Genomic DNA, 27,803 nt, shown 5'->3' on the forward strand with positions numbered 1-27,803 from the left:
GCCGCGAATGCTGTCGTCAACATAAATACCGCACAGACAGCCACCAGCCCAGCGGACTGGCCAATCGTTTCAGATTCCTTTTCCTTATCCAACATCTCCAGCCCTTCCAAAGGCACCGTAATCAGCTTCGACAAATAAGAGGGTGTGCACGATCCAATCCCGGGGACCCTGCAGAGGGCATGGATGAACATAATGAATGATATACCAGCTTACACAAAATCAGAATTAATAGTGTACTAAAAAACAGGATTAAGTGCATCTACACAGGGACCCTCAAAGCACACATGTATATGCCCGCACTGTTTTTGTCATCCAATAGGACCCTAAAATATTCGCACACCAGTCCACATGTTCAGTTTTCGGTATGATGAAAGCAAACTTCCTGGAGCTTTGCGGGAGTCCGGATATCTGCATGTCCGAACAAAAATAACCATACGGTCCTCCGCCATCCTCTCCCCCCCCCATACGATCGCCACATTTGAAAGAACTTTTTGATAATATATTTTTTATGACGTACAACCCGTATTTTCTTCACCAAAATCATAAGTCAAAGTTTGACACGAAAAGCAAAATGACCTTATATGTAAAAATAGAGGAACTATATATTCCGCAATTTATGTCTCCAATTCAGTAGTTGCTCTCTCCGTTTGGCACACCTGGCTCGATTGATTCCACTATAACAAACACTTAGCTCGCACCAAAATTAAGTCCCGCAATTTATGTTTCCAATTAAACCAAGTATTTCTATTGCTCTTTCATTTCCCAAGGAATAATTTAGATTAATGCCTCACCCTATTCTTATTAATTCAGTAGACGGCTTGTTGATGCACCCGATAAGGACATATATAAATGGTCGAATTTAGTGTAAGAAAGCAAGGTGAAAATATTTGACATGTTCTTTTAGGGGAAGAATATTTTAACAAGTGAACAAAAATGAAGGGAGACTATAGGATTTCTATGCAGCCGCGTCAGGCCCCTGGGTTGGAGGGAGCAGCTGAAGCGTGTCTGGTCTCCATCCACCCCTTACATGCGGTGTCCACGGATAAAATACTCTCTCTCTCTCTCTCTCTCTCTCTCTCTCTCTCTCTCTGTTACCTAGTAGTTGCCTGGTGCTGTGGCTAGCCCATATTGCTCCCGATGTGTTGGTTCAGTGTCCGACAGACAAAAAGGCAGAAGCGCGGGCGAAGGACCAGTCGGGCGATGTAGCAAATTATTCTTAACGTGACGGGCAGAAAAATCAGAGATACGTACCATCCTTTATTAGTAGATATAGATAGAAGATAGATAGATAGGAATATAATAGAAGATAGAAGAAGTACACTACTTGAAAATTCAAAACTAATTGCATAACATTGTTATTGTTCACAGACCAAGAATTGTAGCCTTTTATAGGAAGAAAAATTTTATGAAATAGCAAACCATAAATGAAGCACGCAAATCAAATGTTGCCCACGCACTTTGCTTGTTCCCTAACAAAAGCAAAAGGCATAAGACTACCCGTACTGCAAACACAGAGAAAATAGCCAACCTAAACAATTTGGGGTATCAAATGTTGTTTTACAAGGTGCCATTCAATTGCTAAACAAAATATGGTACTACAATATTCTAATTCTAATCTTGGGCAGAGGAAAGGCTCTTATCCAAAGATACCAAAGCCCGGGATGCCTTGCAGGGGACCGGTCTTGCCGCTGTCGAGGGAGGAGCGCACGCACCCTTGGGAACCAACCTTTCTCTAGATAGTGCAAATCCGTCACGCTCCCAGGGACTCGCCACACTCTTGGGAAGCCAAACCTCGAGAATAACATCAGCCCATAAGGAAGAAATGTCCAGGCCAACGCTAAATATAATGTGATGATTGGACATGTAGAAACAAGAAGGGAGATGGCGATGAAGGCATGGCTGTCAACAATAGTACCGATCGCCACATATAATCCGGCCAAGAAGACGAAGATCATAAACAGGGCCGGACCAAAGAGGGTTGCCACTCTAGCAGAAAGGATGAAAAACCGTGTTCCTCGGTCTGTGAAGGAAAACACAGCGAGCGTGGCGCAAGATATGGCTATGGTTGACAAGCCAAAGGCCACAACATCGGACATCATGAATACATGGTAAGCAATCCGCTTTGCTTTAGAGGAATCCACCTTATTGTACAAGTCTGTCACACTGAAAGGCGCCGCGAATGCTGTCGTCAACATAAGTACCGCACAGACATCCACCAGCCCAGCGGACTTGCCAATCGTTTCAGATTCCTTTTCCTTATCAAGTTCTCCCACATCTCCAGCCCTTCCAAAGGCACCGTAATCAGCTTCGGCAAATAAGAGGGTGTGCACAATCCAATCCCGGGGACCCTGCAGAGGGCATGGATGAACATAATGAATGATATACCAGCTTACACAAAATCAGAATTAATAGTGTACTAAAAAACAGGATTAAGTGCATCTACAAAGGGACCCTCAAAGCACACATGTATATGCCCGCACTGTTTTTGTCATCCAATAGGACCCTAAAATGTTCGCACACCAGTCCACATGTTCAGTTTTCGGTATGATGAAAGCAAACTTCCTGGAGCTTTGCGGGAGTCCGGATATCTGCATGTCCGAACAAAAATAACCATACGGTCCTCCGCCATCCTCTCCCCCCCCCCCCCCCCCCGCCCCCCATACGATCGCCACATTTGAAAGAACTTTTTGATAATATATTTTTTATGACGTACAACCCGTATTTTCTTCACCAAAATCATAAGTCAAAGTTTGACACGAAAAGCAAAATGACCTTGTATGTAAAAATAGAGGAACTATATATTGCGCAATTTATGTCTCCAATTCAGTAGTTGCTCTCTCCGTTTGGCACACCTGGATCGATTGATTCCACTATAACAAACACTTAGCTCGCACCCAAATTAAGTCCCGCAATTTATGTTTCCAATTAAACCAAGTATTTCTATTGCTCTTTCATTTCCCAAGGAATAATTTAGATTAATGCCACACCCTATTCTTATTAATTCAGTAGACGGCTTGTTGATGCACCCGATAAGGACATATATAAATGGTCGAATTTAGTGTAAGAAAGCAAGGTGAAAATATTTGACATGTTCTTTTAGGGGAAGAATATTTTAACAAGTGAACAAAAATGAAGGGAGACTATAGGATTTCTATGCAGCCGCGTCAGGCCCCTGGGTTGGAGGGAACAGCTGAAGCGTGTCTGGTCTCCATCCACCCCTTACATGCGGTGTCCATGGATAAAATACTCTCTCTCTCTCTCTCTCTCTCTTACCTAGTAGTTGCCTGGTGCTGTGCCTAGCCCATATTGCTCCCGATGTGTTGGTTCAGTGTCCGACAGACAAAAAGGCAGAAGCGCGGGCGAAGGACCAGTCAGGCGATGTAGCAAACTATTCTTAACGTGACGGGCAGAAAAATCAGAGATACGTACCATCCTTTATTAGTAGATATAGATAGAAGATAGATAGATAGGAATATAATTGAAGATAGAAGAAGTACACTACTTGAAAATTCAAAACTAATTGCATAACATTGTTATTGTTCACAGACCAAGAATTATAGCCTTTTATAGGAAGAAAAAATTTATGAAATAGCAAACCATAAATGAAGCACGCAAATCAAATGTTGCCCACGCACTTTGCTTGTTCCCTAAAAAAAGCAAAACGCATAAGACTACCCGTACTACAAACACAGAGAAAATAGCCAACCTAAACAATTTGGGGTATCAAATGTTGTTTTACAAGGTGCCATTCAATTGCTAAACAAAATATGGTACTACTATATTCTAATTCTAATCTTGGGCAGAGGAAAGGCTCTTATCCAGAGATACCAAAGCCCGGGATGCCTTGCAGGGGACCGGTCTTGCCGCTGTCGAGGGAGGAGCGCACGCACCCTTGGGAACCGACCTTTCTCTAGATAGTGCAAATCCGTCACGCTCCCAGGGACTCGCCACACTCTTGGGAAGCCAAACCTCGAGAATAACATCAGCCCATAAGGAAGAAATGTCCAGGCCAACGCTAAATATAATGTGATGATTGGACATGTAGAAACAAGAAGGGAGACGGCGATGAAGGCATGGCTGTGAACAATAGTACCGATCGCCACATATAATCCGGCCACGAAGACGAAGATCATAAACAGGGCCGCACCAAAGAGGGTTGCCACTCCAGCAGAAAGGATGAAAAACCGTGTCCCTCGGTCTGTGAAGGAAAACCCAGCGAGCGTGGCGCAAGATATGGCTATGGTTGACAAGCCAAAGGCCACAACATCGGACATCACGAATACATGGTAAGCAATCCGATTTGCTTTAGAGGCATCCACCTTATTGTACAAGTCTGTCACACTGGAAGGCGCCGCGATGCTGTCGTCAACATAAGTACCGCACAGACATCCACCAGCCCAGCGGACTTGCCAATCGTTTCAGATTCCTTTTCCTTATCAAGTTCTCCCACATCTCCAGCCCTTCCAAAGGCACCGTAATCAGCTTCCGCAAATAAGAGGGTGTGCACAATCCAATCCCGGGGACCCTGCAGAGGGCATGGATGAACATAATGAATGATATACCAGCTTACACAAAATCAGAATTAATAGTGTACTAAAAACAGGATTAAGTGCATCTACAAAGGGATCCTCAAAGCACACATGTATATGCCCGCACTGTTTTTGTCATCCAATAGGACCCTAAAATGTTCGCACACCAGTCCACATGTTCAGTTTTCGGTATGATGAAAGCAAACTTCCTGGAGCTTTGCGGGAGTCTGGATATCTGCATGTCCGAACAAAAATAACCATACGGTCCTCCGCCATCCTCTCCCCCCCCCATACGATCGCCACATTTGAAAGAACTTTTTGATAATATATTTTTTATGACGTACAACCCGTATTTTCTTCACCAAAATCATAATTCAAAGTTTGACACGAAAAGCAAAATGACCTTGTATGTAAAAATAGAGGAACTATATATTGCGCAATTTATGTCTCCAATTCAGTAGTTGCTCTCTCCGTTTGGCACACCTGGCTCGATTGATTCCACTATAACAAACACTTAGCTCGCACCCAAATTAAGTCCCGCAATTTATGTTTCCAATTAAACCAAGTATTTCTATTGCTCTTTCATTTCCCAAGGAATAATTTAGATTAATGCCTCATCCTACTCTTATTAATTCAGTAGACGGCTTGTTGATGCACCAGATAGGGACATCTATAAATTGGGCGAATTTAGTGTAAGAAAGCAAGGTGAAAATATTTGACATGTTCTTTTAGGGGAAGAATATTTTAACAAGTGAACAAAAATGAAGGGAGGATATAGGATTTCTATGCAGCCGCGTCAGGCCCTTGGGTTGGAGGGAGCAGCTGAAGCGTGTCTGGTGTCCATCCACCCCTTACATGCGGTGTCCATGGATAAAATACTCTCTCTCTCTCTCTCTCTCTCTCTCTCTCTCTCTCTCTCTCTCTCTTTCTCTCTCTCTCTCTTACCAAGTAGTTGCCTGGTGCTGGGGCTAGCCCATATTGCTCCCGATGTGTTGGTTCAGTGTCCGACAGACAAAAAGGCAGAAGCGCGGGCGAAGGACCAGTCAGGCGATGTAGCAAACTATTCTTAACGTGACGGGCAGAAAAATCAGAGATACGTACCATCCTTTATTAGTAGATATAGATAGAAGATAGATAGATAGGAATATAATTGAAGATAGAAGAAGTACACTACTTGAAAATTCAAAACTAATTGCATAACATTGTTATTGTTCACAGACCAAGAATTATAGCCTTTTATAGGAAGAAAAAATTTATGAAATAGCAAACCATAAATGAAGCACGCAAATCAAATGTTGCCCACGCACTTTGCTTGTTCCCTAAAAAAAGCAAAACGCATAAGACTACCCGTACTACAAACACAGAGAAAATAGCCAACCTAAACAATTTGGGGTATCAAATGTTGTTTTACAAGGTGCCATTCAATTGCTAAACAAAATATGGTACTACTATATTCTAATTGTAATCTTGGGCGGAGGAAAGGCTCTTATCCAGAGATACCAAAGCCCGGGATGCCTTGCAGGGGACCGGTCATGCCGCTGTCGAGGGAGGAGCGCACGCACCCTTGGGAACCGACCTTTCTCTAGATAGTGCAAATCTGTCACGCTCCCAGGGACTCGCCACACTCTTGGGAAGCCAAACCTCGAGAATAACATCAGCCCATAAGGAAGAAACGTCCAGGCCAACGCTAAATATATTGTGATGATTGGACATGTAGAAACAAGAAGGGAGACTGCGATGAAGGCATGGCTGTGAACAATAGTACCGATCGCCACATATAATCCGGCCACGAAGACGAAGATCATAAACAGGGCTGCACCAAAGAGGGTTGCCACTCCAGCAGAAAGGATGAAAAACCGTGTCCCTCGGTCTGTGAAGGAAAACCCAGTGAGCGTGGCGCAAGATATGGCTATGGTTGACAAGCCAAAGGCCACAAGATCGGACATCACGAATACATGGTAGGCAATCCGCTTTGCTTTAGAGGCATCCACCTTATTGTACAAGTCTGTCACACTGAAAGGGGCCACGAATGCTGTCGTCAACATAAGTACCGCACAGACAGCCACCAGCCCAGCGGACTTGCCAATCGTTTCAGATTCCTTTTCCTTATCAAGTTCTCCCACATCTCTAGCCCTTCCAAAGGCACCGTAATCAGCTTCGGCAAATAAGAGGGTGTGCACAATCCAATCCCGGGGACCCTGCAGAGGGCATGGATGAACATAATGAATCATATACCAGCTTACACAAAATCAGAATTAATACTGTACTAAAAAACAGGATTAAGTGCATCTACAAAGGGACCCTCAAAGCACACATGTATATGCCCACACTGTTTTTGTCATCCAATAGGACCCTAAAATGTTCGCACACCAGTCCACATGTTCACTTTTCGGTATGATGAAAGCAAACTTCCTGGAGCTTTGCGGGAGTCCGGATATCTGCATGTCCAAACAAAAATAACCGTACAGTCCTCCTCCATCCTCTCTCCCCCCCATACGATCGCCACATTTGAAAGAACTTTTTGATAATACATTTTTCATGACGTACAACCCGTATTTTCTTCACCAAAATCATAAGTCAAAGTTTGACACGAAAAGCAAAATGACCTTGTATGTAAAAATAGAGGAACTATATATTCCGCAATTTATGTCTCCAATTCAGTAATTGCTCTCTCCGTTTGGCACACCTGGCTCCCGATTGATTCCACTATAACAAACACTTAGCTCGCACCCAAATTAAGTCCCGCAATTTATGTTTCCAATTAAACCAAGTATTTCTATTGCTCTTTCGTTTCCCAAGGAATAATTTAGATTAATGCCACACCCTATTCTTATTAATTCAGTAGACGGCTTGTTGATGCACCAGATAAGGACATATATAAATAGGTCGAATTTAGTGTAAGAAAGCAAGGTGAAAATATTTGACATGTTCTTTTAGGGGAAGAATATTTTAACAAGTGAACAAAAATGAAGGGAGACTATAGGATTTCTATGCAGCCGCGTCAGGCCCCTGGGTTGGAGGGAGCAGCTGAAGCATGTCTGGTCTCCATCCACCCCTTACATGCGTTGTCCATGGATAAAATACTCTCTCTCACACTCTCTCTCTCTCTCTCTCTTGCCTAGTAGTTGCCTGGTGTTGTGGCTAGCCCATATTGCTCCCGATGTGTTGGTTCAGTGTCCGACAGACAAAAAGGCAGAAGCGCGGGCGAAGGACCAGTCGGGCGATGTAGCAAACTATTCTTAACGTGACGGGCTGAAAATCAGAGAAACATACCATCCTTTATTAGTAGATATAGATAGAAGATAGATAGATAGGAATATAATAGAAGATAGAAGAAGTACACTACTTGAAAATTCAAAACTAATTGCATAACATTGTTATTGTTCACAGACCAAGAATTATAGCCTTTTATAGGAAACAAAATTTTATGAAATAGTAAACCATAAATGAAGCACGCAAATCAAATGTTGCCCACGCACTTTGCTTGTTCCCTAAAAAAGCAAAAGGCATAAGACTACCCGCACTGCAAACACAGAGAAAATAGCCAACCTAAACAATTTGGGGTATCAAATGTTGTTTTACAAGGTGCCATTCAATTGCTAAACAAAATATGGTACTACTATATTCTAATTCTAATCTTGGGCGGAGGAAAGGCTCTTATCCAGAGATACCAAAGCCCGGGATGCCTTGCAGGGGACCGGTCTTGCCGCTGTCGAGGGAGGAGCGCACGCACCCTTGGGAACCGACCTTTCTCTAGATAGTGCAAATCCGTCATGCTCCCAGGGACTCGCCACACTCTTGGGAAGCCAAACCTCGAGAATAACATCAGCCCATAAGGAAGAAACGTCCAGGCCAACGCTAAATATAATGTGATGATTGGACATGTAGAAACAAGAAGGGAGACGGCGATGAAGGCATGGCCGTGAACAATAGTACCGATCGCCACATATAATCCGGCCACGAAGACGAAGATCATAAACAGGGCCGCACCAAAGAGGGTTGCCACTCCAGCAGAAAGAATGAAAAACCGTGTCCCTCGGTCTGTGAAGGAAAACCCAGCGAGCGTGGCGCAAGATATGGCTATGGTTGACAAGCCAAAGGCCACAACATCGGACATCACGAATACATGGTAAGCAATCCGCTTTGCTTTAGAGGCATCCACCTTATTGTATAAGTCTGTCACACTGAAAGGCGCCGCGAATGCTGTCGTCAACATAAGTACCGCACAGACAGCCACCAGCCCAGCGGACTTGCCAATCGTTTCAGATTCCTTTTCCTTATCAAGTTCTCCCACATCTCCAGCCCTTCCAAAGGCACCGTAATCAGCTTCGGCAAATAAGAGGGTGTGCACAATCCAATCCCGGGGACCCTGCAGAGGGCATGGATGAACATAATGAATGATATACCAGCTTACACAAAATCAGAATTAATAGTGTACTAAAAAACAGGATTAAGTGCATCTACAAAAGGACCCTCAAAGCACACATGTATATGCCCGCACTGTTTTTGTCATCCAATAGGACCCTAAAATGTTCGCACACCAGTCCACATGTTCAGTTTTCGGTATGATGAAAGTAAACTTCCTGGAGCTTTGCGGGAGTCCGGATATCTGCATGTCCGAACAAAAATAACCATACGGTCCTCCACCATCCTCTCCCCCCCCCCCCCCCCCCCAACATCATACCCCACACACATGTGCAATTAAAAGCAACCACATGCCCTCCTCTCTCATCTTAACTAAAAAAATTGATTTTGTTGGGAATAAGTGATGGATGTCTCCCTCCCCTATCCTGCCCGCGGACACGTCCTGGGCGTGTCAGTTTTGAAGGTTTACATTAGAGATGCCCTAATATAAGCATCCTGGAACAATGATCTTTATATAGGTATACAGAGAGAGACAGAGCTGCAGAATGACTCCTGCTATTACTCCGCTAAGCGGCTGGAAGTGTTACCCTCCTGCATGTATGTGTGTTGCCCAGTCGTTAGTTTACCAAAAAGCTCAAACTATGAAGTTGTCTGGACCAATCCTACAATGAATAGCTAACTTTTTTGAAGGAACATTTAGTAGATTATATTTAATAAGGATAACTACAAGATTAAGATTCATGATCATATGTTTTGCTTGAACATTGTCCCCCAAACCAGGTCATAGGTACCATTGCCAAACACATGAGCAACTATGTCATATTGACTGCTCAATTGTACTTATGTTATCTTGTTTGTGTGTGTGTATCTATATGTATGGTGAATTCGTCAATCTCAAGATTACCGACTCAGTCTTGCGATGGTACTCAGAGGGATAGAAATTGTGTTAAAAAAACTAATTTAAGAGAAAATGAAATAAACAGTACAGCTAAATGACATAAGTACAATTCACCATACATATAGATACGTACCGACAATATTGAAATACCTGGCGGAAGGCTCATCTGTGCAAGATCAAGAGGTGTACGCTCCTCCTTATTTGTGAAGTTCAAACATACTTCCCTTCTCCGCATTAACTGGCAAAAGGTTAGCCGATCTCCTTGCAGTACAGCTAAATGGAGAGCCGTATTCCCGTCAGTATCCCTGGTGTTAAATATCCGTGCAAACTTCTGTCCGGAGCATACATACTTTACCACATCCCTACTTCCATTTTTGACAGCAATGTGTAGGATAGTCTGGCCCAAGCTATTGCATGACCAAGAGCAGCCGGGACGACGCTCGCACAAGAGCTTGAGAATCTCTATGCTTCCACTAGCAGCAGCAACATGTATGGGAAGTGATCCCTCATTGTCCGAGCGGTATCCAGCACTTGGGTCTGCATCAAGAAGATGTTTCATAATAGTTGTTTCTTTGGTTGATGCCAGAAAGTGAAGCGGTGTGTTGCCGGATAAATCTGCCTTGTCGATGAGTTCATTATTCCAGTCGGCCAGGCATATGCAGAGCTCTGCATTTGAGAAAGAGAATTGGTAACCATGCAAAGGAAGGTATGCAGAGGGCAGACCGTTAATGTATCAAGTACGTACCTTTGCTGAGGAGAACCGCAGCATGCATAGCTGTCTTGCCTCCCGGCCCATCGTAGGACGCAGTTGGATATCCTACAGGCCCGTCTTGTCGGGTGAGGAACTTAACAATCTCTAGTTGGCGTAATGTTGTGGCCAAGTAGAGAGGAGAAACACCCTGCTCATCACGTATTTCCACCAACGCACCATCGTCGTTAGGTTCAAGTGCGAGATCCACATCACCCTGGACCAATCTCTCCACAGCAAGCTTTTCTCCACACCGCACCGCCTCATGCAAACATGTCTCCCCGGTGTCCTTTTGCTCTCTCAGAAGTTGCCTTTTCTTGTCACCGTCTTTAGGCAACATTGTGAGAAGGGCGCTGATCATGTCGGCATACCCAGTAGCAGCCGCGCAGTGCAAGGCAGTCTCTCCTCTGTTGTTCTTCGCTGCTACATCCACCGCATCACACCATCTGCTACCGGAGATGGCACTCACTATGTTGACATGCTCGCACCTCGCAGCAATATGGAGCAGCCCGTCCCCATCAGATGCCACACCTTGCAGAAGCCGCCGCCCAAATGTTGGTGGAATTATACCAAGAGGACCGCCGCCGATGCTCCTGCTCGTGTCTCCTGCACGCTCATCTGGAGTGCTACTGCCGCCATGCCCCGTGCTTGCCATCTCGATCTCTTGTATACCTCCGTCATTGTTTGTTGGCCCTACAAAAGGTATACGGACTACAACATGATCACCTGTTGTTGTTGCTGCTGCTGGTTCTGGCGCATTCAGAAGTCTTATAACTGTAGCTGCATCGCCATTTCTTGCTGCCTCCAACAATCTGTAATCCATCTGGGGCCTCTGTGACTGTTGTTCTCCCCCATAACCGGCTATTAAATAAAATGAAGTGTTAGCAACTCGATTAAACAATAGAGTAACTAAATTACAAGAAAAAGACAATGAAAATATGTGGTGGTGGAGCCATAAGAAAAGAGATTCTACCATGCATTTGTTGGAGCCGAGCCCTTGCCCTAGCTGGCCCTAGCTCTGCCCCTCTCTCTCTCTGAACACTTCTCTCTTTAGCACACACTAAAGAAGAAAGAAGGAAGAAGAAGCAGCAGTTGACGCGGTGGCTTTCCTGGCGCACGAACAGCCGCTGCGACAACGACGTTTTTTCTTTGAGCTCGAACTCAACCCACACAGTGATACACAAGGGTTCGGGGAGACTTATACACGCACGCTCATACGCCGCACGCGCTCATCCACTACCCACGCCCCGCACCCCCTGGCTCACGCACCCGCCGCGCTCGGACGCGCACGATGCGGCCACTATCGGTGCTGGCGACGCGCTCACCCCCTGGTTCTTCGCCAACAGACACACACTCACGCACACAACCTGGACACTAGCCAGACACACCCCAGACCATGGCCAGACTATACACAAGTCGGACCATGGCCATAGAATGGTTAGACTATGCGTAGTATATAGGGGCGGGCCCACCTCAATTCAAGGGTATTCAGCTGAATACCCGTTATTTTTGGCGAAAAATAGGTATATATTGTATACTGTGTCAATATAAGAAAAAACAAAATTGATACGCCAACGTGCTAGTTAAGCATTTATAAGCCCAAAACAGAGGCTGGCCCAGTAGCCCACCCTCTCCTCGAGTCCACACCTTGGCCCACAAGCGCATCGCATGGATACATCGTCGCCAAAAAAAAGTTGATCGAACGATCAGACGCGAGACGAACCGGCACCTCCCTTCGCGGCTCTGCCACAGCCGCATCCGCAGATCGCACACGAACTGCCGGTCCGCCGCCACAGCCACTGCGCCAGGCGACCGCCGGGCGGCAGGCAGGGCTGTTGCCGCCGTCACCTCACGCGCGTGCGCACGGCGCGCCGCCGGCCCGCCGCGACGAACCCCTCGCTTCCTCTTCCTGCATCCCTTCTGTTCTAACTTCTGAATTTTCTCATCTCTGAACCTGAAGTAGGCAGCGACAACAGCCAACAGACCGCATTGATTCAGTTTCAAATACACAACCACTGAGTTTGTAAGCAACAGCCAACTTCTGAATATTCTCATCTCTGAACCTGAAGTGGCACTGAATTTATCTTACAGGTTTTGTCTCCTTTTTTTACTTCTGTGGGTTCTGTCTCTCTGATTTTGTAAGCAACAGGCACTGTCCAGCAGGCTGCACTATTGCAGGAGCATAGTTCGGCTCCTAAGTAAGTATTTTGACCACTTGACTTTCTTATTTAATTGTAGGGAAAGTAAAGACTAGTTTGTAGCCAATTATGAATTGTTTAGACATGAGAATGTGCAATTTTCACATTTGTCGAAAGTGATTTCTTCTTGCAAGTTAAGGATGAGGACATCATCACTCATTTCCAGAGCACCAAGGATCGCAAAGTTATCCTGTAATTTGTAACCTTTTTTTATCATTTATTATTTTCTATCCTCTATATATCTTAGATTTTGCCATGCAGTGGCGGAGCTTGAAAGAATATTCAGGGAGTGCTAAACCAAACTATAGATGCTTGGAGGGGCCAAAAGCTAAATTTATTCTAATCTAAGCAGCCCAAAAAATATTCCTTCATGATTTTTACAAAGGCTGGGGGGAGGGGGGGCATGGCCCTCCGCCCCTGTTGCCATGATATGTTGAACAACTTTTTACTTCTATATGTTGAACAATACCAAGTTATGATCATTTTTTATGAATATAATATATTATGTGGTATCTTTTGTGTATTTCAGAACTAGTACAATATGCTGCTATAATTGCTTTTACACACCAAAAGGAAGGTCGTAGGCCAAAAAAAAAAGTTTTCAAATTTTGAATACGCGGTCTTGAATTCCTGGGCCCGCCCCTGGTAGTATATGACTCAGGCGACCATAGACTACACCCGACACGCCCAGCTCGCGCACGCACACGCTCTGGACGTAGTCGCCGTGGCTTATTGCCCATCATTCACCCCATAAGCCGCGGCCCAGAGGAGTGCTGCCCCCTCGACGTCGATGTCTGCCAGAAGAGCCCGCTCCGCTGCGGCCTTCCTCGGCCTTGTGCAGTCCCGCTTCAAATGGCCGCGCTGCCCGCGGTTGTAGCAGCGGCCTTGCCTCTTCCCGCCACCGCCAGACGCCATGCTCGTCGTGCCGTCGTCGTCGTGGTCGTTGAAGCCGCCACCGCCCTGCCTGCGCTGCCGCGCTGCCCATTGTGCCGCCGTGTACAGCAGCTCCTTGCCGTCGCGCCTGCCGACATCCTGCCTGGGACGCCGGGTCCGTTCTTCAAACACCTTGAGTCGCCCCAAAGCCTCCTCGAACACCATTGTTTCCACGTCGCAGATCCGGCACCGTGTCCAGCATCTTCTTCATGAGCGTCGTGTCGTCGAGCACCGCGCCTAGTCCTGCATAGCGCGACGTCATGGCCTTGAGCTTCCCTGCGTAGCTGTCCAGGTCGTTCGTCCGCCATCCGCAGCTGCTCGAACTCCCTGCGGAGCGACGCGAGCTGGGCCGCCCACACCCGATCGGCGCCGACGAAGCGCACCTTGAGGGAGTCCCATACCTCCTTCGCGGTGGGCTTCGTCGACACCGGCAGCAGCACCTCCTCCAAAAGCGCCCCAGGGAGCATCGCCCTCGCCGTCTTGCTCTTGCCGGCGTCGATCGCCGCGCCCTCCGCCGGAGCAACCACCCCCACAGCCCCAGGGGATCAAGCAAGACCTCCACCTTGATCGCCCAGGAAACGTAGTTCGTCGTCGTCAACGGCGGGACCGGCAATGAGAAACTGCCACCACCACCGCCGTGCGGAACAAGCGCCATGGCCGCCGGTGATCGCCTCGAACCGTAGCTCTGATGCCAATTGTTGGAGCCGAGCCCTTGCCCTAGCTGGCCCTAGCTCTACCTCTCTCTCTGAACACTTCTCTCTCTAGCACACACTAAAGAAGAAAGAAGGAAGAAGAAGCAGCAGTGGACACGGTGGTTTTCCTGGCGCACGAACACCCGCCGCGACAACAGCGTTTTTTCTTTGAGCTCGAACTCAACCCACACAGCGATATACAGGGGTTCGGGCAGACTTATACGCGCGCGCTCATACGCCGCGCCCAAATCATCCACTACCCACGCCCTGCACCCCTTGGCTCACACACCCGCCGCGCTCGGACGCGCACGACGCGGCCACTACCGGTGTTGGCGACGTGCTCACCCCCTGATTCTTCCCCAACAGACACACGCACTCACGCACACAACCTGGACACTAGCCAGACACACCACAGACCATGGCCAGACTATACACAGGTCGGACCATGGTCGTACAAGGGTCAGACTATGCCTAGTCTATGACCCACGCAGTGGCGGAGCCAGGAAAATTGGATTAGGGGGGCCAGGGATGTTAAAATTGGTTGGGAGGGCCAAACCATTGAAAAAATAGGCTATTATCTACAAATGCACACTAATTCTACATTGTTTATAAGTAAATTAGCAGTAAATTCTTGATGTTAGGGGGGCCAGGGCCCCTGCTGGTCCCCCTGTCTCTGCCATTGGACCCACGTGACCACAGACTACACCCGACACGCCCAGCTCGCGCACGCACATGCTCTAGACGTAGTCGCCGTGGCTTATTGCCCATCAACATGCAATTGATATCTCATGCATGCATTCGTCGTCCAATGGGTTGGAGATTCACATCTACATGCATTGTATTCTCAATTTCCACCTCATTTGTTGTCTATATTGTATTGCTGAACTACATCATCTCACCTGACACCTTTTAGCCCACACGCACAATCATCTATGTCCACTTTCTCCTTTTTACCCACCCAACCACTAATCCAGTCATCCTTTTATTGTGTTTTCAAAGTTTGAAATCACTTTATCTTATGAACCAAAAATCTGGTGTAACTTTTGTTTGCTTCTTTTTGTTCCCCGTGATGTGGACTTTTCAACAAGACCACTCTTGAATGTATTTTGATAACTTTTAACATTTGAATTTTGAAACATGATGAAACCTTACAAAATATGGTGAGACTCTATTATATAGTTTCTGAGACTTTCATATCAGTTTGTTGTATTGAGAAACAAAATGATGCACTCCAGACCACAATAAAAACCTATAAAACTTGATAAGAACTAATTTTGATTAAAAACTTGTAATTTTTTGTTTCAAGTGCATAGACATGAAATGAGACATTATGATACACTCTGTGAGATGGTATGACTATTTTTGAGGAACATAATAAAACAATATTAATTATGTTTTTGAAAGTATCTTAAACACAAAAGTTTTTTCTTATTACCATGGTTTGCCAAGTTCCCTAAGCATCAGTTAGATGCGCATTTACACATAATGTTACAATATGATACTCTATGGTACACAATGAACTAGAATAAATGTAATTAGTGACACACTTTGGAACATTATCATATACAATTTTGTAGTCTCACGGGTTTTATAGTCTTTGTAGTTTGATGAAGTTTCAAAATTCAGATTTCAAAAATTATGAAAATATATTCATGACTGGTTTTGTTTGAAAGATCTTGGCACCAGAACCCCAAATATGTAAACATGCCATAAATCATAAAGTTCATTCAAAAGCTACATGGTTTTGTATTCTTTTTGACTCAACTTAAAATGCATGGATTGCAGTGGCAGATCTAGTGGGAGTATTGGTACGATTTATCATTATTTTTTGACCAAATTATACTTAATACTAATTGTTACACGACTTAATGCTATTTGGGACTATTTGTAAGATTTATCATAATATTTTGACCAAATTATACTACTTTAGTATAATTTTCATAAAAAATTTAGCGATGTATATGGATTGATATGATCAAAGAGAAATAATCTAGGCATGTTCATAGGATGGACTGGTTTAATTGGCTGGACATGAGCATGCAGGTCATAGGTAGTATGGTGAGACACTATGTATGCGGTCACATATGTGTACATTTTCAAATCCAAGGACAAGATCCGAAGAAATATGCTAAACGCCATTATGAGTTCCTTGGAGTGATAGAAAGCAAGCGCAACAAACCACTTTGTAAGAATGATTTTCACCAAAATAATGGTACACTAGCTTCTTAGACTTACCACATATAATCTACGCATCAATTATCATACTTGAACGGAAAATACCATGTCAAAGGGTGATACCATTTGGGGATTTTGCATGCTGTCGTGCCTCCAATGCTAGGTTGCTGGGTGTGGGAAGCATTGATGCCGATTGGGTAGACATGTCTAGAGAGGACGACATAACAGCTGCATGGAAGAACTCGCCACCTGGGTTTATGACCTCGTCATTGATAAAAATGGCTAGAAGCTCACGCTTACCATTGATAACATCCGGATGCAATGGTTTTATAGGGCATACCAAATTCTGTTGATAAGATAAAAAGATATTTTGAACAAACATGTATATACATAGATAAATAATAAATTATGTAGGACGGCAATATTGCAGCACAAACTTTTAAATCATCATCTGTCTTGACAAAGTCTGCAACGAGCTCCATGTGTTGCATTGTGTAGAACCCGCAAGATTTACCATCGGGCTGCTTATGGCACTGTTGAAAATAGTAGAGTAAATTATCGAGAAACCACAAGTATTGGGAGAAATATTTCAGAAATACCATAACTTCATGGATTTTTGTTTTCCAAAATATCATAGCTATTGGGGCTTATGGTTACAGCTCACCAGAATCATCTTGTTCCGCTGAGTTGATAGGGATTCTTACATGCGTAGCCAATTAGTCAGCGCTGGCAAAAAATGCGAGCAAACTCTGACTCGACAAGCTAATTTGGCTCGAACAATGTCAAAACTTGACTAATTTCGACCTGGCTTGGCCCTTATATAGCATCCGAAGACCTTGCTCTCCCCTCCTTTCATCTGAGGCATAGTCAGCCAATGACATGGCAAAGTCAGCTCACACTTTTTCTTTACGCATGCTACTGATCCGTGAACCTCACAGGTAAGATTCCCTATCAAGTATCAACTAAGCTGAACTGAGTGACTTGGGTGGAATGTAACCGTTAGCCTACATAGTTGTGTGTTTTTCCCTACAGTAGACTAAATGCATCGTCCTAGAAGTTGTGGTTACTTGATATTTACTCAAAATAGTAAACTTCAAGGTTAGTCATGGGCCCATAATTGAGCATGCTAAAGCTAGAACCTAATGCTTTTGAGTATGACTCGTCTTACCGGGCAATCGAATATGTGCTGAAGTTTTGACCCCTCGCCTGTTTTAGCGAATTTGGCAAAAACATCATCAACTCCTTTTTTAGCAACGTCGGCGAAAACACCATCAAGCACTTCTGTGATAGGCGTGAACGTGCGTCTACCTTCAAGTGAATCAAGGTAATATACCTTGTTGTGTCGTAACGCAATGACGACCGTAATCCAATGGTCGCTACACATGTTCATAATAAGATGCATAAGATTGTAAATTACACAATCGAAAAGCTAAATTAGCTATTAATATGTAGTGCAAGACTTACCCCTGCGTGTATGCAAACATGACATGGTCTTTGTCCTTCTGATCTTGCAAAACCTCAATGATGTACTGCCTGACCAGATTAGTTTCTTTGTTCATATCAATATTCCTCGCCGACACCATGAATGCGTCAAGGAATCCCATATGAGCATTCGCTTGCTTTTTCCTCATGTGACTATACACATGCAAAAGCAATGAGTACAAGTATGAGACAAAGTTTTTCAAAGAAGTAGAAGTTGATACTTACAGTGTCCATGATCTTAAGAATGCACTCTCGATGGGCTTCGAGTTAAAGAAATGGAAGAGATCGTCGAAGTATATGTCAAACTTTCGTTCGTCCAACAAGTCGTGGAAGGAATCCCCTTGTTTGAAGGCGACTTCGATAGAATCCTTCTTGAGTTTGGCCAAATTCATGTATGCTGCATGCAATTTTCTACAAGCAGGTGGCAAGACGTTGATCTCATCCTGCGGGAGCATGGGCTGCCCTAACATGAATTCTCGTTCAGCCTTTGCGGCCGACGCTTTGAACGGCCACTCTTGCTGACTCATGGCGAGCTTGAAAGTGTTGGGTGACGAAGGAGACTCTGGTGAAGGTCCCTCGAGCAGTGGTGTCATGATGACAAGCTCTGGAGAGAAAATGTCGGCGGTGGTGGTGTCGGGTGTTGCACTATGTATGTTCATATCCGCCACCGATCGTGTTGCCAGCTGCAAAGAGGACACTCTATTTACTGTCGGGAACTCACACTTTATTTGTCCACACGGGCCTAAAATCATTATGAATAACATGATGAATGATACTCTCTTTTTCCTTCGAACAGGATGAATAAAATTCTATGATGGTTGGTTAAGCCTTCCAGTAAAGACGGAAATCATATTCATGTCCAATTGAAAACATGGAAAGAAACTTGGCTGAAAAACTTGAAACATTCTCACCCAAGAAAAACAAGCAAGAAATTATCTGCCAAGATGCTTTTTTAGGACCCTGTTTTTGTGTTGGAGAGGGAAGAGCCGAACAAGTAACTAAAACTAGAAATCAGTAACTTGGAGTAACTTACATACTTGAGGTCGGCAGAGTGAAGAGGCGGAACTCCAAACTTGGGGTCTGGAAGCTGTCCGCACCCGTGCAATGATGCCAAGCTAGCTACCAAGGCATCAGGCTGGTCATAGTAGAAATCTCTCTTGCCATTTGGGATCTCGTCGGGGAGCTACTTGCGTGCTTAAATGGAGCCAACAATTAATGCATACAGTAAATATTTTGAAAATACAAGGAACCGCGTGCCATCTCTCTAATCTGTACTCATTTGACTAGCACAACACACTTGATCATTTAATATTTGATCTTTCAAAAAAATCATTTAATATTTGCTGCTATATATGTACTACCACCGTCCTGGTTTATTGACCCTTTCGTATTGTGTGCCAAATATTGGCCATAGATTTGACAAGCAAAATGTTAATGCATGTCAAAAAAATATGTTGTTAGATTTGTATTTGAATGTAATTTTCAATGATATTATTTTGTAATATAACTTACACTTTATTAATTAAATTTATGGTTAAAATATGACACAGAATACGAGCACTAGTAAATCAGGACGAAGTTAATACTTGTTGGCAATTGGCACAACTTTCATCATCTTTGGAGAAACTGACAGAACGCAGAACGTGTCAGACTAAACAAGGCCGTCAACTAGTAGGAGACAAGGACGACTTGCACTCTGATTAGTTCCGTTGACCAGCAACTCAGATTCGTCCGTAATGCATGCATGCACCTCAACTCTGTGTTTGCCCAAAGCACCTCGAAATGATCTGCATATAGCCGGCCGGACCATCCAGTTCACGGTCGTTCCACCGCGTGATCGCTCACCGTGGTCGGCCAAGGTGTTTCCTCTGTATTTCAGTGAAGCCAAGGGTCTATCGACGACAATGGCACTCACTGGCGTCTCGGTCCGCGAGCTCTGCAACACGGTGCTTGGATCAGTTCCAATGGCAGGAGAGGAGCGTCGATGGGCCTGTGGCGATTGACGCCAACGGCCAACCCCTCTCGTGGACACCCAGTTGACTGCACAACTATTTGAAAGTCCACGAGATTTTGCCTATGGATTATTTTGAGCTGGGTTCTTGCCCATTCTAACTACAGGCTTAGGCCACTTCCAATTCATTGATGCTAAGATGAGATGCTAAGCACATTCAAGAATTAGCAACTACAGTTCTCCATGCGAACAATCAGTCCAAAAAAAAAATAGAACAATCGTTCTTTCTATGATATTATTTTATTAACTATTTCTTTCGTTCGAAAATACTTGTTAAAGAAATGGATGTATCTAAATATGTGTCTTTTTTATTCAATTTTGCGAGAAGTTATTCCGAACGAAGGAAATACATAGAAAAGAAGAAAGACCTCCGATCTCTGCATCTGGACAATGCATGCAGTCACTTTATTAATTGTTCATATAAGACCTTACAAAATATACAACAGTAAGACTAAAGCTACCTTTTAGGCAACATCTGTCCCTACTCCTATCCAATTTATAAAGTGATGCTGATAGCCTGGTCCTAATACCAAACAGACCTCACAGCCAAACCTAACATCTAAGACCTAAGGTCCCAACCAGGACGCCTGCCGGGTATGGGGCACCCACCAGTCCGGCGCACTCCTCAACCAGGACGGCCTGCCGGGTATGAGGCCGTCGCAGCCACCTGCCACCAATTCATCTCCAGTGTTGTACTGTTGCATCTACCTTGCCCGGTCTAGCTGCTGTCAACGCCACCACGACGCCAGACAGCGTCACCCTCCTGCGCGAGTCCATCATCGCACACCAGACGCCTAATCTCCAGAGCGCCAAGCCATCGAGATCTGTCACCATCATGTGCATGATGAAGCACCGCTCCACCAAACACGTCGTCCACTGGTCCCTCGAGCCCGCGTACACCTCCAAAAAAGACGGCCCCAAGGGGGAAACAACACAAACGCGCCGCCGTCTTCTAATCTATCAATCTAGGGTTTCCCCCGAAGGTAGCAGATCATAGTCTAGAACTTCTCCACAGCTGTACCTGCCCATTAGCCCACAAGACCGCGTGCGTGCACTCGGCCATGCAAGTTTCCCTTGAACAAAATGGTTGGGCAGAAAAAAAAAACTCTCTCTCTTGCGTCACGCCACGCGGTGGTGGAAACCTACAAATAGACCGTGCCTCCAGCTCTGGGCAAAGCAACAACACCTCAACTCTTTCCGTCCATCCTTCCACAGACACAAATCTCTCTCTCTCTCTCTCCTTTCCCCGCTCGAGCTCCTCAACCGAATGCACCGGCGATCGATCGACCTCCATCTCCGCTGTGCGTGCAACGGCAATTTCTCAAGCTTTCTTCCTTCTTCTGTGGATTAGTTATTAGTCCTACTAGCTAGCTCTTTTGCTTGTTCCTCTGTTCTTATATTACGGGATATCTTGTTTTCTAGACATACGCTCCCCATACCATGGCGCCCCCCGGCTATGATCTCATCCTTATTGTTGATTCCGACGGAGGGGTCTGGATTGTCTGCATTCAAGACGACACCACGCAATAGCATGCAGCAGGTGCACATCTCCCCTTCATTTGCTATACATCTTTACCCAAGATAGATCTCACATTGCATTGCTAGTACCTATCGATGCGAGTAACCAGTTGTTTCTTTTCCATCGTCATTCATCGTTATCTTATTTATTCATCATTCACCGGATCGGATCATGCATGTTTCCTGTACAACTTTACGTTTGTCTTGCTTTCTTACGAAGTTATGAGCAAGTATATATGGAGGCTAAATGATATATGCAGTGTGGACTTTCGATTTAGTACTAGTATCTCCTTAATTAGAAGCTTCCTGCTGGTATACTTAATTAGCAGTCTGCGACCAGTTCTCTGTGAAATGATTAGCAACTCTCGTACTATTTTCCTGTCGATCAGTTGTTCCACACGTACACTAGGGATGGACTGCAGTTGAGATTTAAGAAATGCAGCAAATATTATAGGATATTTTTCCTCTCTTTTAAGTGTGCTTTCTGATCAGTTTGATGTCTCTTCCATATATGGGCTTTTAGTAATCAATTCCTACTTGTTTCCTCTTGAAGGTAGTATGGAAAACTTTCTATACGGCGCTGCTACATGTACGACAAGGTTGCATCCAGCACCATCTATGTTCTGGTAGCAGCATCGTGGCGAGCGTCTGCCGTCGTTGTCCTCCGCTTTGGTCACCGTCGTTGCTGCCACGACCATACATCTCTTTGATCACTGCATCACCTCTCCTCTCTGTCGGCAATGAACCGAGGTTCATGAGGAGAGTTCTGGTGATGGTGTGTACTCCCTCCGTAAACTAATCTAAGAGCATTTAGATCACTACTTTAGTGATCTAAACACTCTTATATTAGTTTACAGAGGGAGTATCTTCTAAATTGCATTTTAAAACTGGGTGGCAATAATTTGACTTGTAAAATATGAACGGGTTGCTTGTTTATCTGTATTCTGTACTCGTTTGCGACATATAAACTGCTTGTGAAGCCATCAGTTTGTGAAGTCTGTCTGTGCTCTGAGAGTGTGTGTATATGCAAAGAATATGGCAATGATATATATTTGCCACATTCATTTCAGTTTTTCTACCGAGACAGAAGTGAACTACTACTGGTTGAATATGAGATTTCAGTACATATTTCAGAGTACATAGCTGATGTTGAACTTCAAAATGCAGTACTCTGCAATAAACAAAGAAGTAGAATTGATTGTTCACACAAAATCTGCAAAATACACACGGTAAGTTATCCATGCAAACTACTGAAATCTGTATTTAAAGTACTCAGTGGGTAGTTCCATACCACAACTGAACGCGTCCCACATAACAGCGACAGGGCGATGTGACAGAGAACAATGCAACGCATAGAGAAATGCATATGTGCGATGTTTTCCGCCTGGACAGGACAGGTACATGGGCATGCACATGAGAGCTGATGAAGTGTCCGACCACTCAGAGTACCGTAAAAAAAATCTATCGTTCAGAGAGTACACACGTCAGGCATGGTTAAGCAAATCCCCGTCGACGACCTCATCCCCTTGCCCGCACGCTCCCGGTGAGAAAGCATGTCTCACACCTTCGCGGAAGCTTCCTCGTGCTTTCGGATAGAAGGCCGGCCTTGCACAGCTTCCCTTCTTTGCCCAAGAAGTCGAGACGTATTCATCGATCGGCTCTACCTCGAAGCACTACAATGGTGTCGCGGGCGTTGGCCATGCATATGCATGCTGAAGTTCGTACTTTTGTATTAACATCAAACATATAAAAACGCCAGGTCAAAATGACTTTATTCATGTTGCCACGACATTTTGAACTCGTACTCCTACTTGACACGTCCAACTCATCATGCAACTGACGCCGTCCGGCCGGTGTTGAAGCAGCTTCCTCCACAGGCAGGTAAAACTGGAGGACGTAGACAGTCCCATGCACTCCTAAAAATAGGAGTGCCAGTTTTAACATGGTCCCTCTTACCCCCTCTTTTCACATGAGAGGTAAGAGTATAAAATAGATCTTAGCCGTTGATCTTATCAATGAATGGCTTGATTGACTCTTACCTTCTTACCTCACATGTAAAAAAAGAAGGTAAGAGGGACCATGTTAAAATTTGCCTTACGTGTGATCCCAACTGAACGCCACCCGTCTGAAGGAACTCTGGATGTTTCTCCTAACATATCCAAATATCCAATTAGCTCGAAGCATCCCAACCTGCATGCCTTGGACTGGCAGTAAAAAGCATGACGAACGAAGCATCCCTACTTTGATCGACCTGGGAGATTCATTTCCTGCTGAGAGAGACAACACGTTTCCATCTGTTTTGGAAAGGCGACACGTTTCCATATTACTATAGCTTCTTTCCTAACTTTGGAGCCAGTACATGAATCAGTCCTATTCAGTTTTCCCGAAAAATGATGGTTGCTTAATCTCAGACATCTGCCTTCTCCCGCACTTCTTTAGCCTTCGTAATCCAGATATCCAATTTGACCATTATTATGCACTTTTTTGATTCAAGTCTAGCAACATGTTTGTAGATAGACAAGACATCAATCTTTGAAAAACTTCTTTTATATCCAGGTGCATGACCCTCTATCTTTGAGCACTCACCAGATGAGAAAATCTGAAAGAAATAACACTTCAGTACATTGCTAGAATGACAACTTCCATCATACACATACTCAACACATATATAAAAAAATATTATGATTCACCTCATCAGGGGATAAGACTTTATATGATGCTCCAGGGTAACAGATCATCTTCAGAGCTGTTGCAAACTGGATTAAGACCCAATCCTTGGTGTCAATTTCAGATGTAAGAATAAAATCCTTTAGAAGAAGTCGAAAGAACTTCAAATACTTCTTTTCACATGATTCAGTATCATGCAAGAGATAAGCTGTCTCCTTGATAGTTTTATCAACCTGAAAGCCAAAAAAAAATCTTCATCACTGAAACAAACATCAAGCCAAAATTCTAGAAGACATTTCATCGATGATTAAAAAAATTTGAGTTTCTCAAATGTTATTTCCCAGTACGGCGTGTCTATCAAAAACTTCAATCATTGGCAATAAAGCATTATAGGTGCTGAAAAAGAAGTACTAGCAAGTGGAGACTTATTCAAGGTGGCTATAGTTGCTCAAAAAGAAGTACTAGCATTGACAAGGGAGAAATAAAGTAGATAGCATCCATGTGAGAAATAAGGAAGGACAAGCGATAAGCTCACCATCTCAAGCTTGATATCAAAGTCACGTTGATGTAAGAATAATCCTGAATCTTTGTCTGGCCCAAACTGGTTTTCAGGCAATAAAGGAGACATGGGATTGTTCAGACCGCAAATTATCACCTCACAATCCGGAACATCAACATGTAGGCAGGTTACTCCCTAAAAAGGCAAATGGTGATCAATATTGTTCACCCATACAGAAGCAACAAGAATCTTACAAAGTTATACTAACCAGTTTTGTTTCAATTATTCTTTTATATTCAACACTTCCCACAATTAATTTTCTACCTGAACCACACAGTTGACTGAGTCTCTTGACCAAGCGGCCATCAATGACCTCATCAGTAACGTCAATGGGGGTCAGCATCTTCTCCCGCTTAATAAATGCTACGAGACTCTGAAATAAACACAAAAGGGATCTAAAAAGCATGTCAAATATAATGCATGTTCCTAAATCATGTAGAGGGCAGGGGTAATTTAGTAGCCCTGCATCAACCATAAAGTACAATGTTGCTAATTAAGTATTTTTTTGTGGGAATAATTAAGTATTTATTTACAATGTTAGTATTTTGAAAACAATGCTGGAGATATGACACACAAACGAAATGATGAAAAATGAAATCAATATAGAGGGGACACAGGGATTTAACGTGGAAAACCCCTCTAACACGAAGGGGAAAAACAAGTAGTAAGAAAGAAATAGGGAGGGTTACTAACAAGCTTCTCCCTATGCCAGCCAACCAATCTTCACAATATTGGGGGAGGTTACAAATGCCATGGATTTACAAGTGATCAACTTATCCCGTGCAACGGCTTACAAGAGGTATATATAACAGCAGTGACCTAGGTCAATACTGATCCATACCACAGGGGAGCTTCACCCCTCTCTTCCGCTCGTCAGAAGTTAGTGATTATACTTATATATATGATTTTTGATCACAACAAAACAAACAATAAATAGTTTCATACCATGACATGCTCCTTCACCCCTAGCTAAGCAGATGCAACTAATTCAGACATTTGTGCCTCGTAGTTGAAACTTAGATTTCAACCCGAGTTAATTGATCTTTTAAGGATCTATCAGCAGATGTTTGGCCAATAAAGATAGTGCACCTGTCAGTGGCACCATGGCACAAAAAATAGAACATTGTAATGTGGAAGGACCCAACCCAGAAAAACATATAATCGACCAACTTGCTTTTTTTGAAGCTGATTAATAACAAATAACAACTAATGACTAAAGAATTAAGGAATATTCCACCCACTTCTTACAACACAAATTGACAATAAGGACTGGTGAAATATCACAGTGAATTTTTAAAACATTACTCCATTCTAGTTTGCAACAAGAAGCATAAGGAAACATGACAAAAGTAGTAAGAAAGCAATAGGGAGGGTTACTAACAAGTTGTGGTAAGCATGCCCAGAAGTCCTGTGAAAAATAGAGAGGAATCAATTCGGTGATCTAGAAGATAACAGAGACAAAACTTAGTAGCTTGAGCAGCGAAAGAACAAGTACCTTCATTGGAGCTTTGAGGTAACCTCCATCAAAACAGAAAATTGCGATGCCAGACGGTGCTTGGTATAGCAACATAGCCAATACAACATTAGTCTTAACTGATTGCATGGGATTCTTCAGGTTGCGAATTATCACCTCAGAATCTGGAACCTCTACACACAAATAGGTCATTGCCTGAAAAGTAAAATGGTAATCAAGACTTCACACCCAGACAGAACCAACAAGAAAGCTTAGAAAATTATACTAACCAGTATTGTTTCAATTATTATTTTATATTTAGCACTTCCGACAACTAATGTCCTCTCAGAACCACACAACTTAGTGAGCCTCCTGAACAGACGATTGTCAATAGCCTCATTAACAAGGTCAATGGGGGTGGGCACCTTCTCATACTTCATGGATACTATCAAACTCTGAAAATATAAATAGAGGGGACCTGAAAATTTTGTTAAATATAATGCAAGTACTAAATCATGAAAGAAGTCAAGGCAATTTAGTAGCCCTGCATTAGTCCGAAAGTATAGTGGTTCTTGAGCCTTTATATGTATAATTCCCTCGGCGGTACTCCCAAGACATTCATTCCTGGTAGGAGTGCCACGCGATGGCTCATTCACATCTAGCTAGAAAGTTTACCACTTCGTAGATATTTGTGCATATAAGTACCAACTTAGGTTTGAGCAAGCGTTAATTGATTATTTTAAGGATCTATTAGCTGATGTCTGGCCATTTTAGATAGTGCACCATGGCACCAAAGTAGAATATGGTAATGAGGAAAGACTCCAACCCCAAAACAAATATGGTTGATTGGCTTAATTCAATTTCGAATCAGTTCAATAATAAATAACAACTAGCAAGAAATGAGTTAATTTTATATACCACACACTTGTTCCAACAAACAATTAAAAAACCTGGTGAAACATTTCAATAAATTTCGCAAAGCGTTACTCTGTTCTGGTTGGCAACAAGAAGGTAAGGAAATATGACAATAGTAATTGTAGGGTTACTAACAAGTGGTGGCAAGCATGTCCAGAAGTCCTGCAGAAAAAATAGAGAGCAATCGATTAGATGATATTAAATTCCTCATTGACGAGTGAGATAAAACTAAGGAGCATCAGCAATGAAAAAACAAGTACCTTCACTGAATCATTGAGGTAGCTCCCATCAAAAGAGAAAAGAGTGATGTCGGTGGTTCCTTCGTATAGCAGCATAGCTAATGTATCATTACTCTTTTCATTTTGAGGGAATGGCAATGCATCATTAGTCTCGTTTTGTTTGAGTGAATGTCGGTGCATCATTGACCTTAATATCTCCTGTCGAGAAACAAATCAAACTTAAACAAATGGGATTACATATGGTGCATCATTAATCCGCCGAGACCCGCTGTCGTCAACGCAATAGATGCCACGCCGCTCCAAAATGATGTCCTCCAGAGGGATAATGACATCTAAAGCGCCGTCATTGTCCGATTTGGGAGACCCGGATTAAGGGTTTCTCCTCGTAGAAGCATGAGTGAGGAGATGTTGACTGCAATGA

At 43.8% G+C, this 27,803-nt stretch overlaps 2 protein-coding genes across 2 annotated transcripts; both read right to left on the minus strand.

Annotated features, from left to right (window-relative positions):
- Positions 1–8,043: 8,043 nt before the first annotated feature.
- Positions 8,044–18,679, minus strand: LOC147983057 (uncharacterized). The gene is made up of 9 exons (XM_087540628.1): positions 18,246–18,679; positions 18,003–18,173; positions 17,707–17,914; positions 16,976–17,071; positions 16,662–16,884; positions 10,538–11,401; positions 9,926–10,458; positions 8,752–8,898; positions 8,044–8,052 (listed from the first exon to the last, which is right to left on the minus strand). The coding sequence occupies exons 1-9, from the start codon at positions 18,677–18,679 to the stop codon at positions 8,044–8,046; spliced, it is 2,685 nt and encodes an 894-aa protein (XP_087396754.1).
- Positions 18,680–23,956: 5,277 nt separating this feature from the next.
- LOC147983058 (uncharacterized) lies at positions 23,957–27,565 on the minus strand. Its single transcript, XM_087539423.1, has 9 exons — positions 27,404–27,565; positions 27,279–27,305; positions 26,519–26,683; positions 26,271–26,444; positions 26,157–26,183; positions 24,984–25,148; positions 24,752–24,910; positions 24,240–24,449; positions 23,957–24,148 (listed from the first exon to the last, which is right to left on the minus strand). Exons 1-9 carry the CDS (start codon positions 27,563–27,565, stop codon positions 23,957–23,959), a joined length of 1,281 nt encoding a protein of 426 aa, XP_087395549.1.
- Positions 27,566–27,803: the final 238 nt, after the last annotated feature.

This window comes from Triticum urartu, chromosome 2A (genome assembly GCF_056163025.1).
Source record: "Triticum urartu cultivar PI428250 chromosome 2A, HENAU_Tu73, whole genome shotgun sequence".
NCBI lineage: Eukaryota > Viridiplantae > Streptophyta > Magnoliopsida > Poales > Poaceae > Triticum > Triticum urartu.

What these genes read in the sequence shown, in the direction of transcription:
- LOC147983057 (XM_087540628.1), bottom strand. Translation starts at nt 18,679, where the DNA reads ATGAACATACATAGTGCAACACCCGACACCACCACCGCCGACATTTTC. An exon ending in AGCACATATTCGATTGCCCG is followed by an intron (nt 17,072 to 17,706) that starts GTAAGACGAGTC and finishes TATTTTCAACAG; the next exon opens with TGCCATAAGCAGCCCGATGG. An exon ending in TGCGGTTCTCCTCAGCAAAG is followed by an intron (nt 10,459 to 10,537) that starts GTACGTACTTGA and finishes TCTCAAATGCAG; the next exon opens with AGCTCTGCATATGCCTGGCC.
- LOC147983058 (XM_087539423.1), bottom strand. Translation starts at nt 27,565, where the DNA reads ATGATGCACCGACATTCACTCAAACAAAACGAGACTAATGATGCATTG. An exon ending in TAATAATTGAAACAATACTG is followed by an intron (nt 26,445 to 26,518) that starts GTTAGTATAATT and finishes TTTACTTTTCAG; the next exon opens with GCAATGACCTATTTGTGTGT. An exon ending in TTGATATCAAGCTTGAGATG is followed by an intron (nt 24,450 to 24,751) that starts GTGAGCTTATCG and finishes TTTGGCTTTCAG; the next exon opens with GTTGATAAAACTATCAAGGA.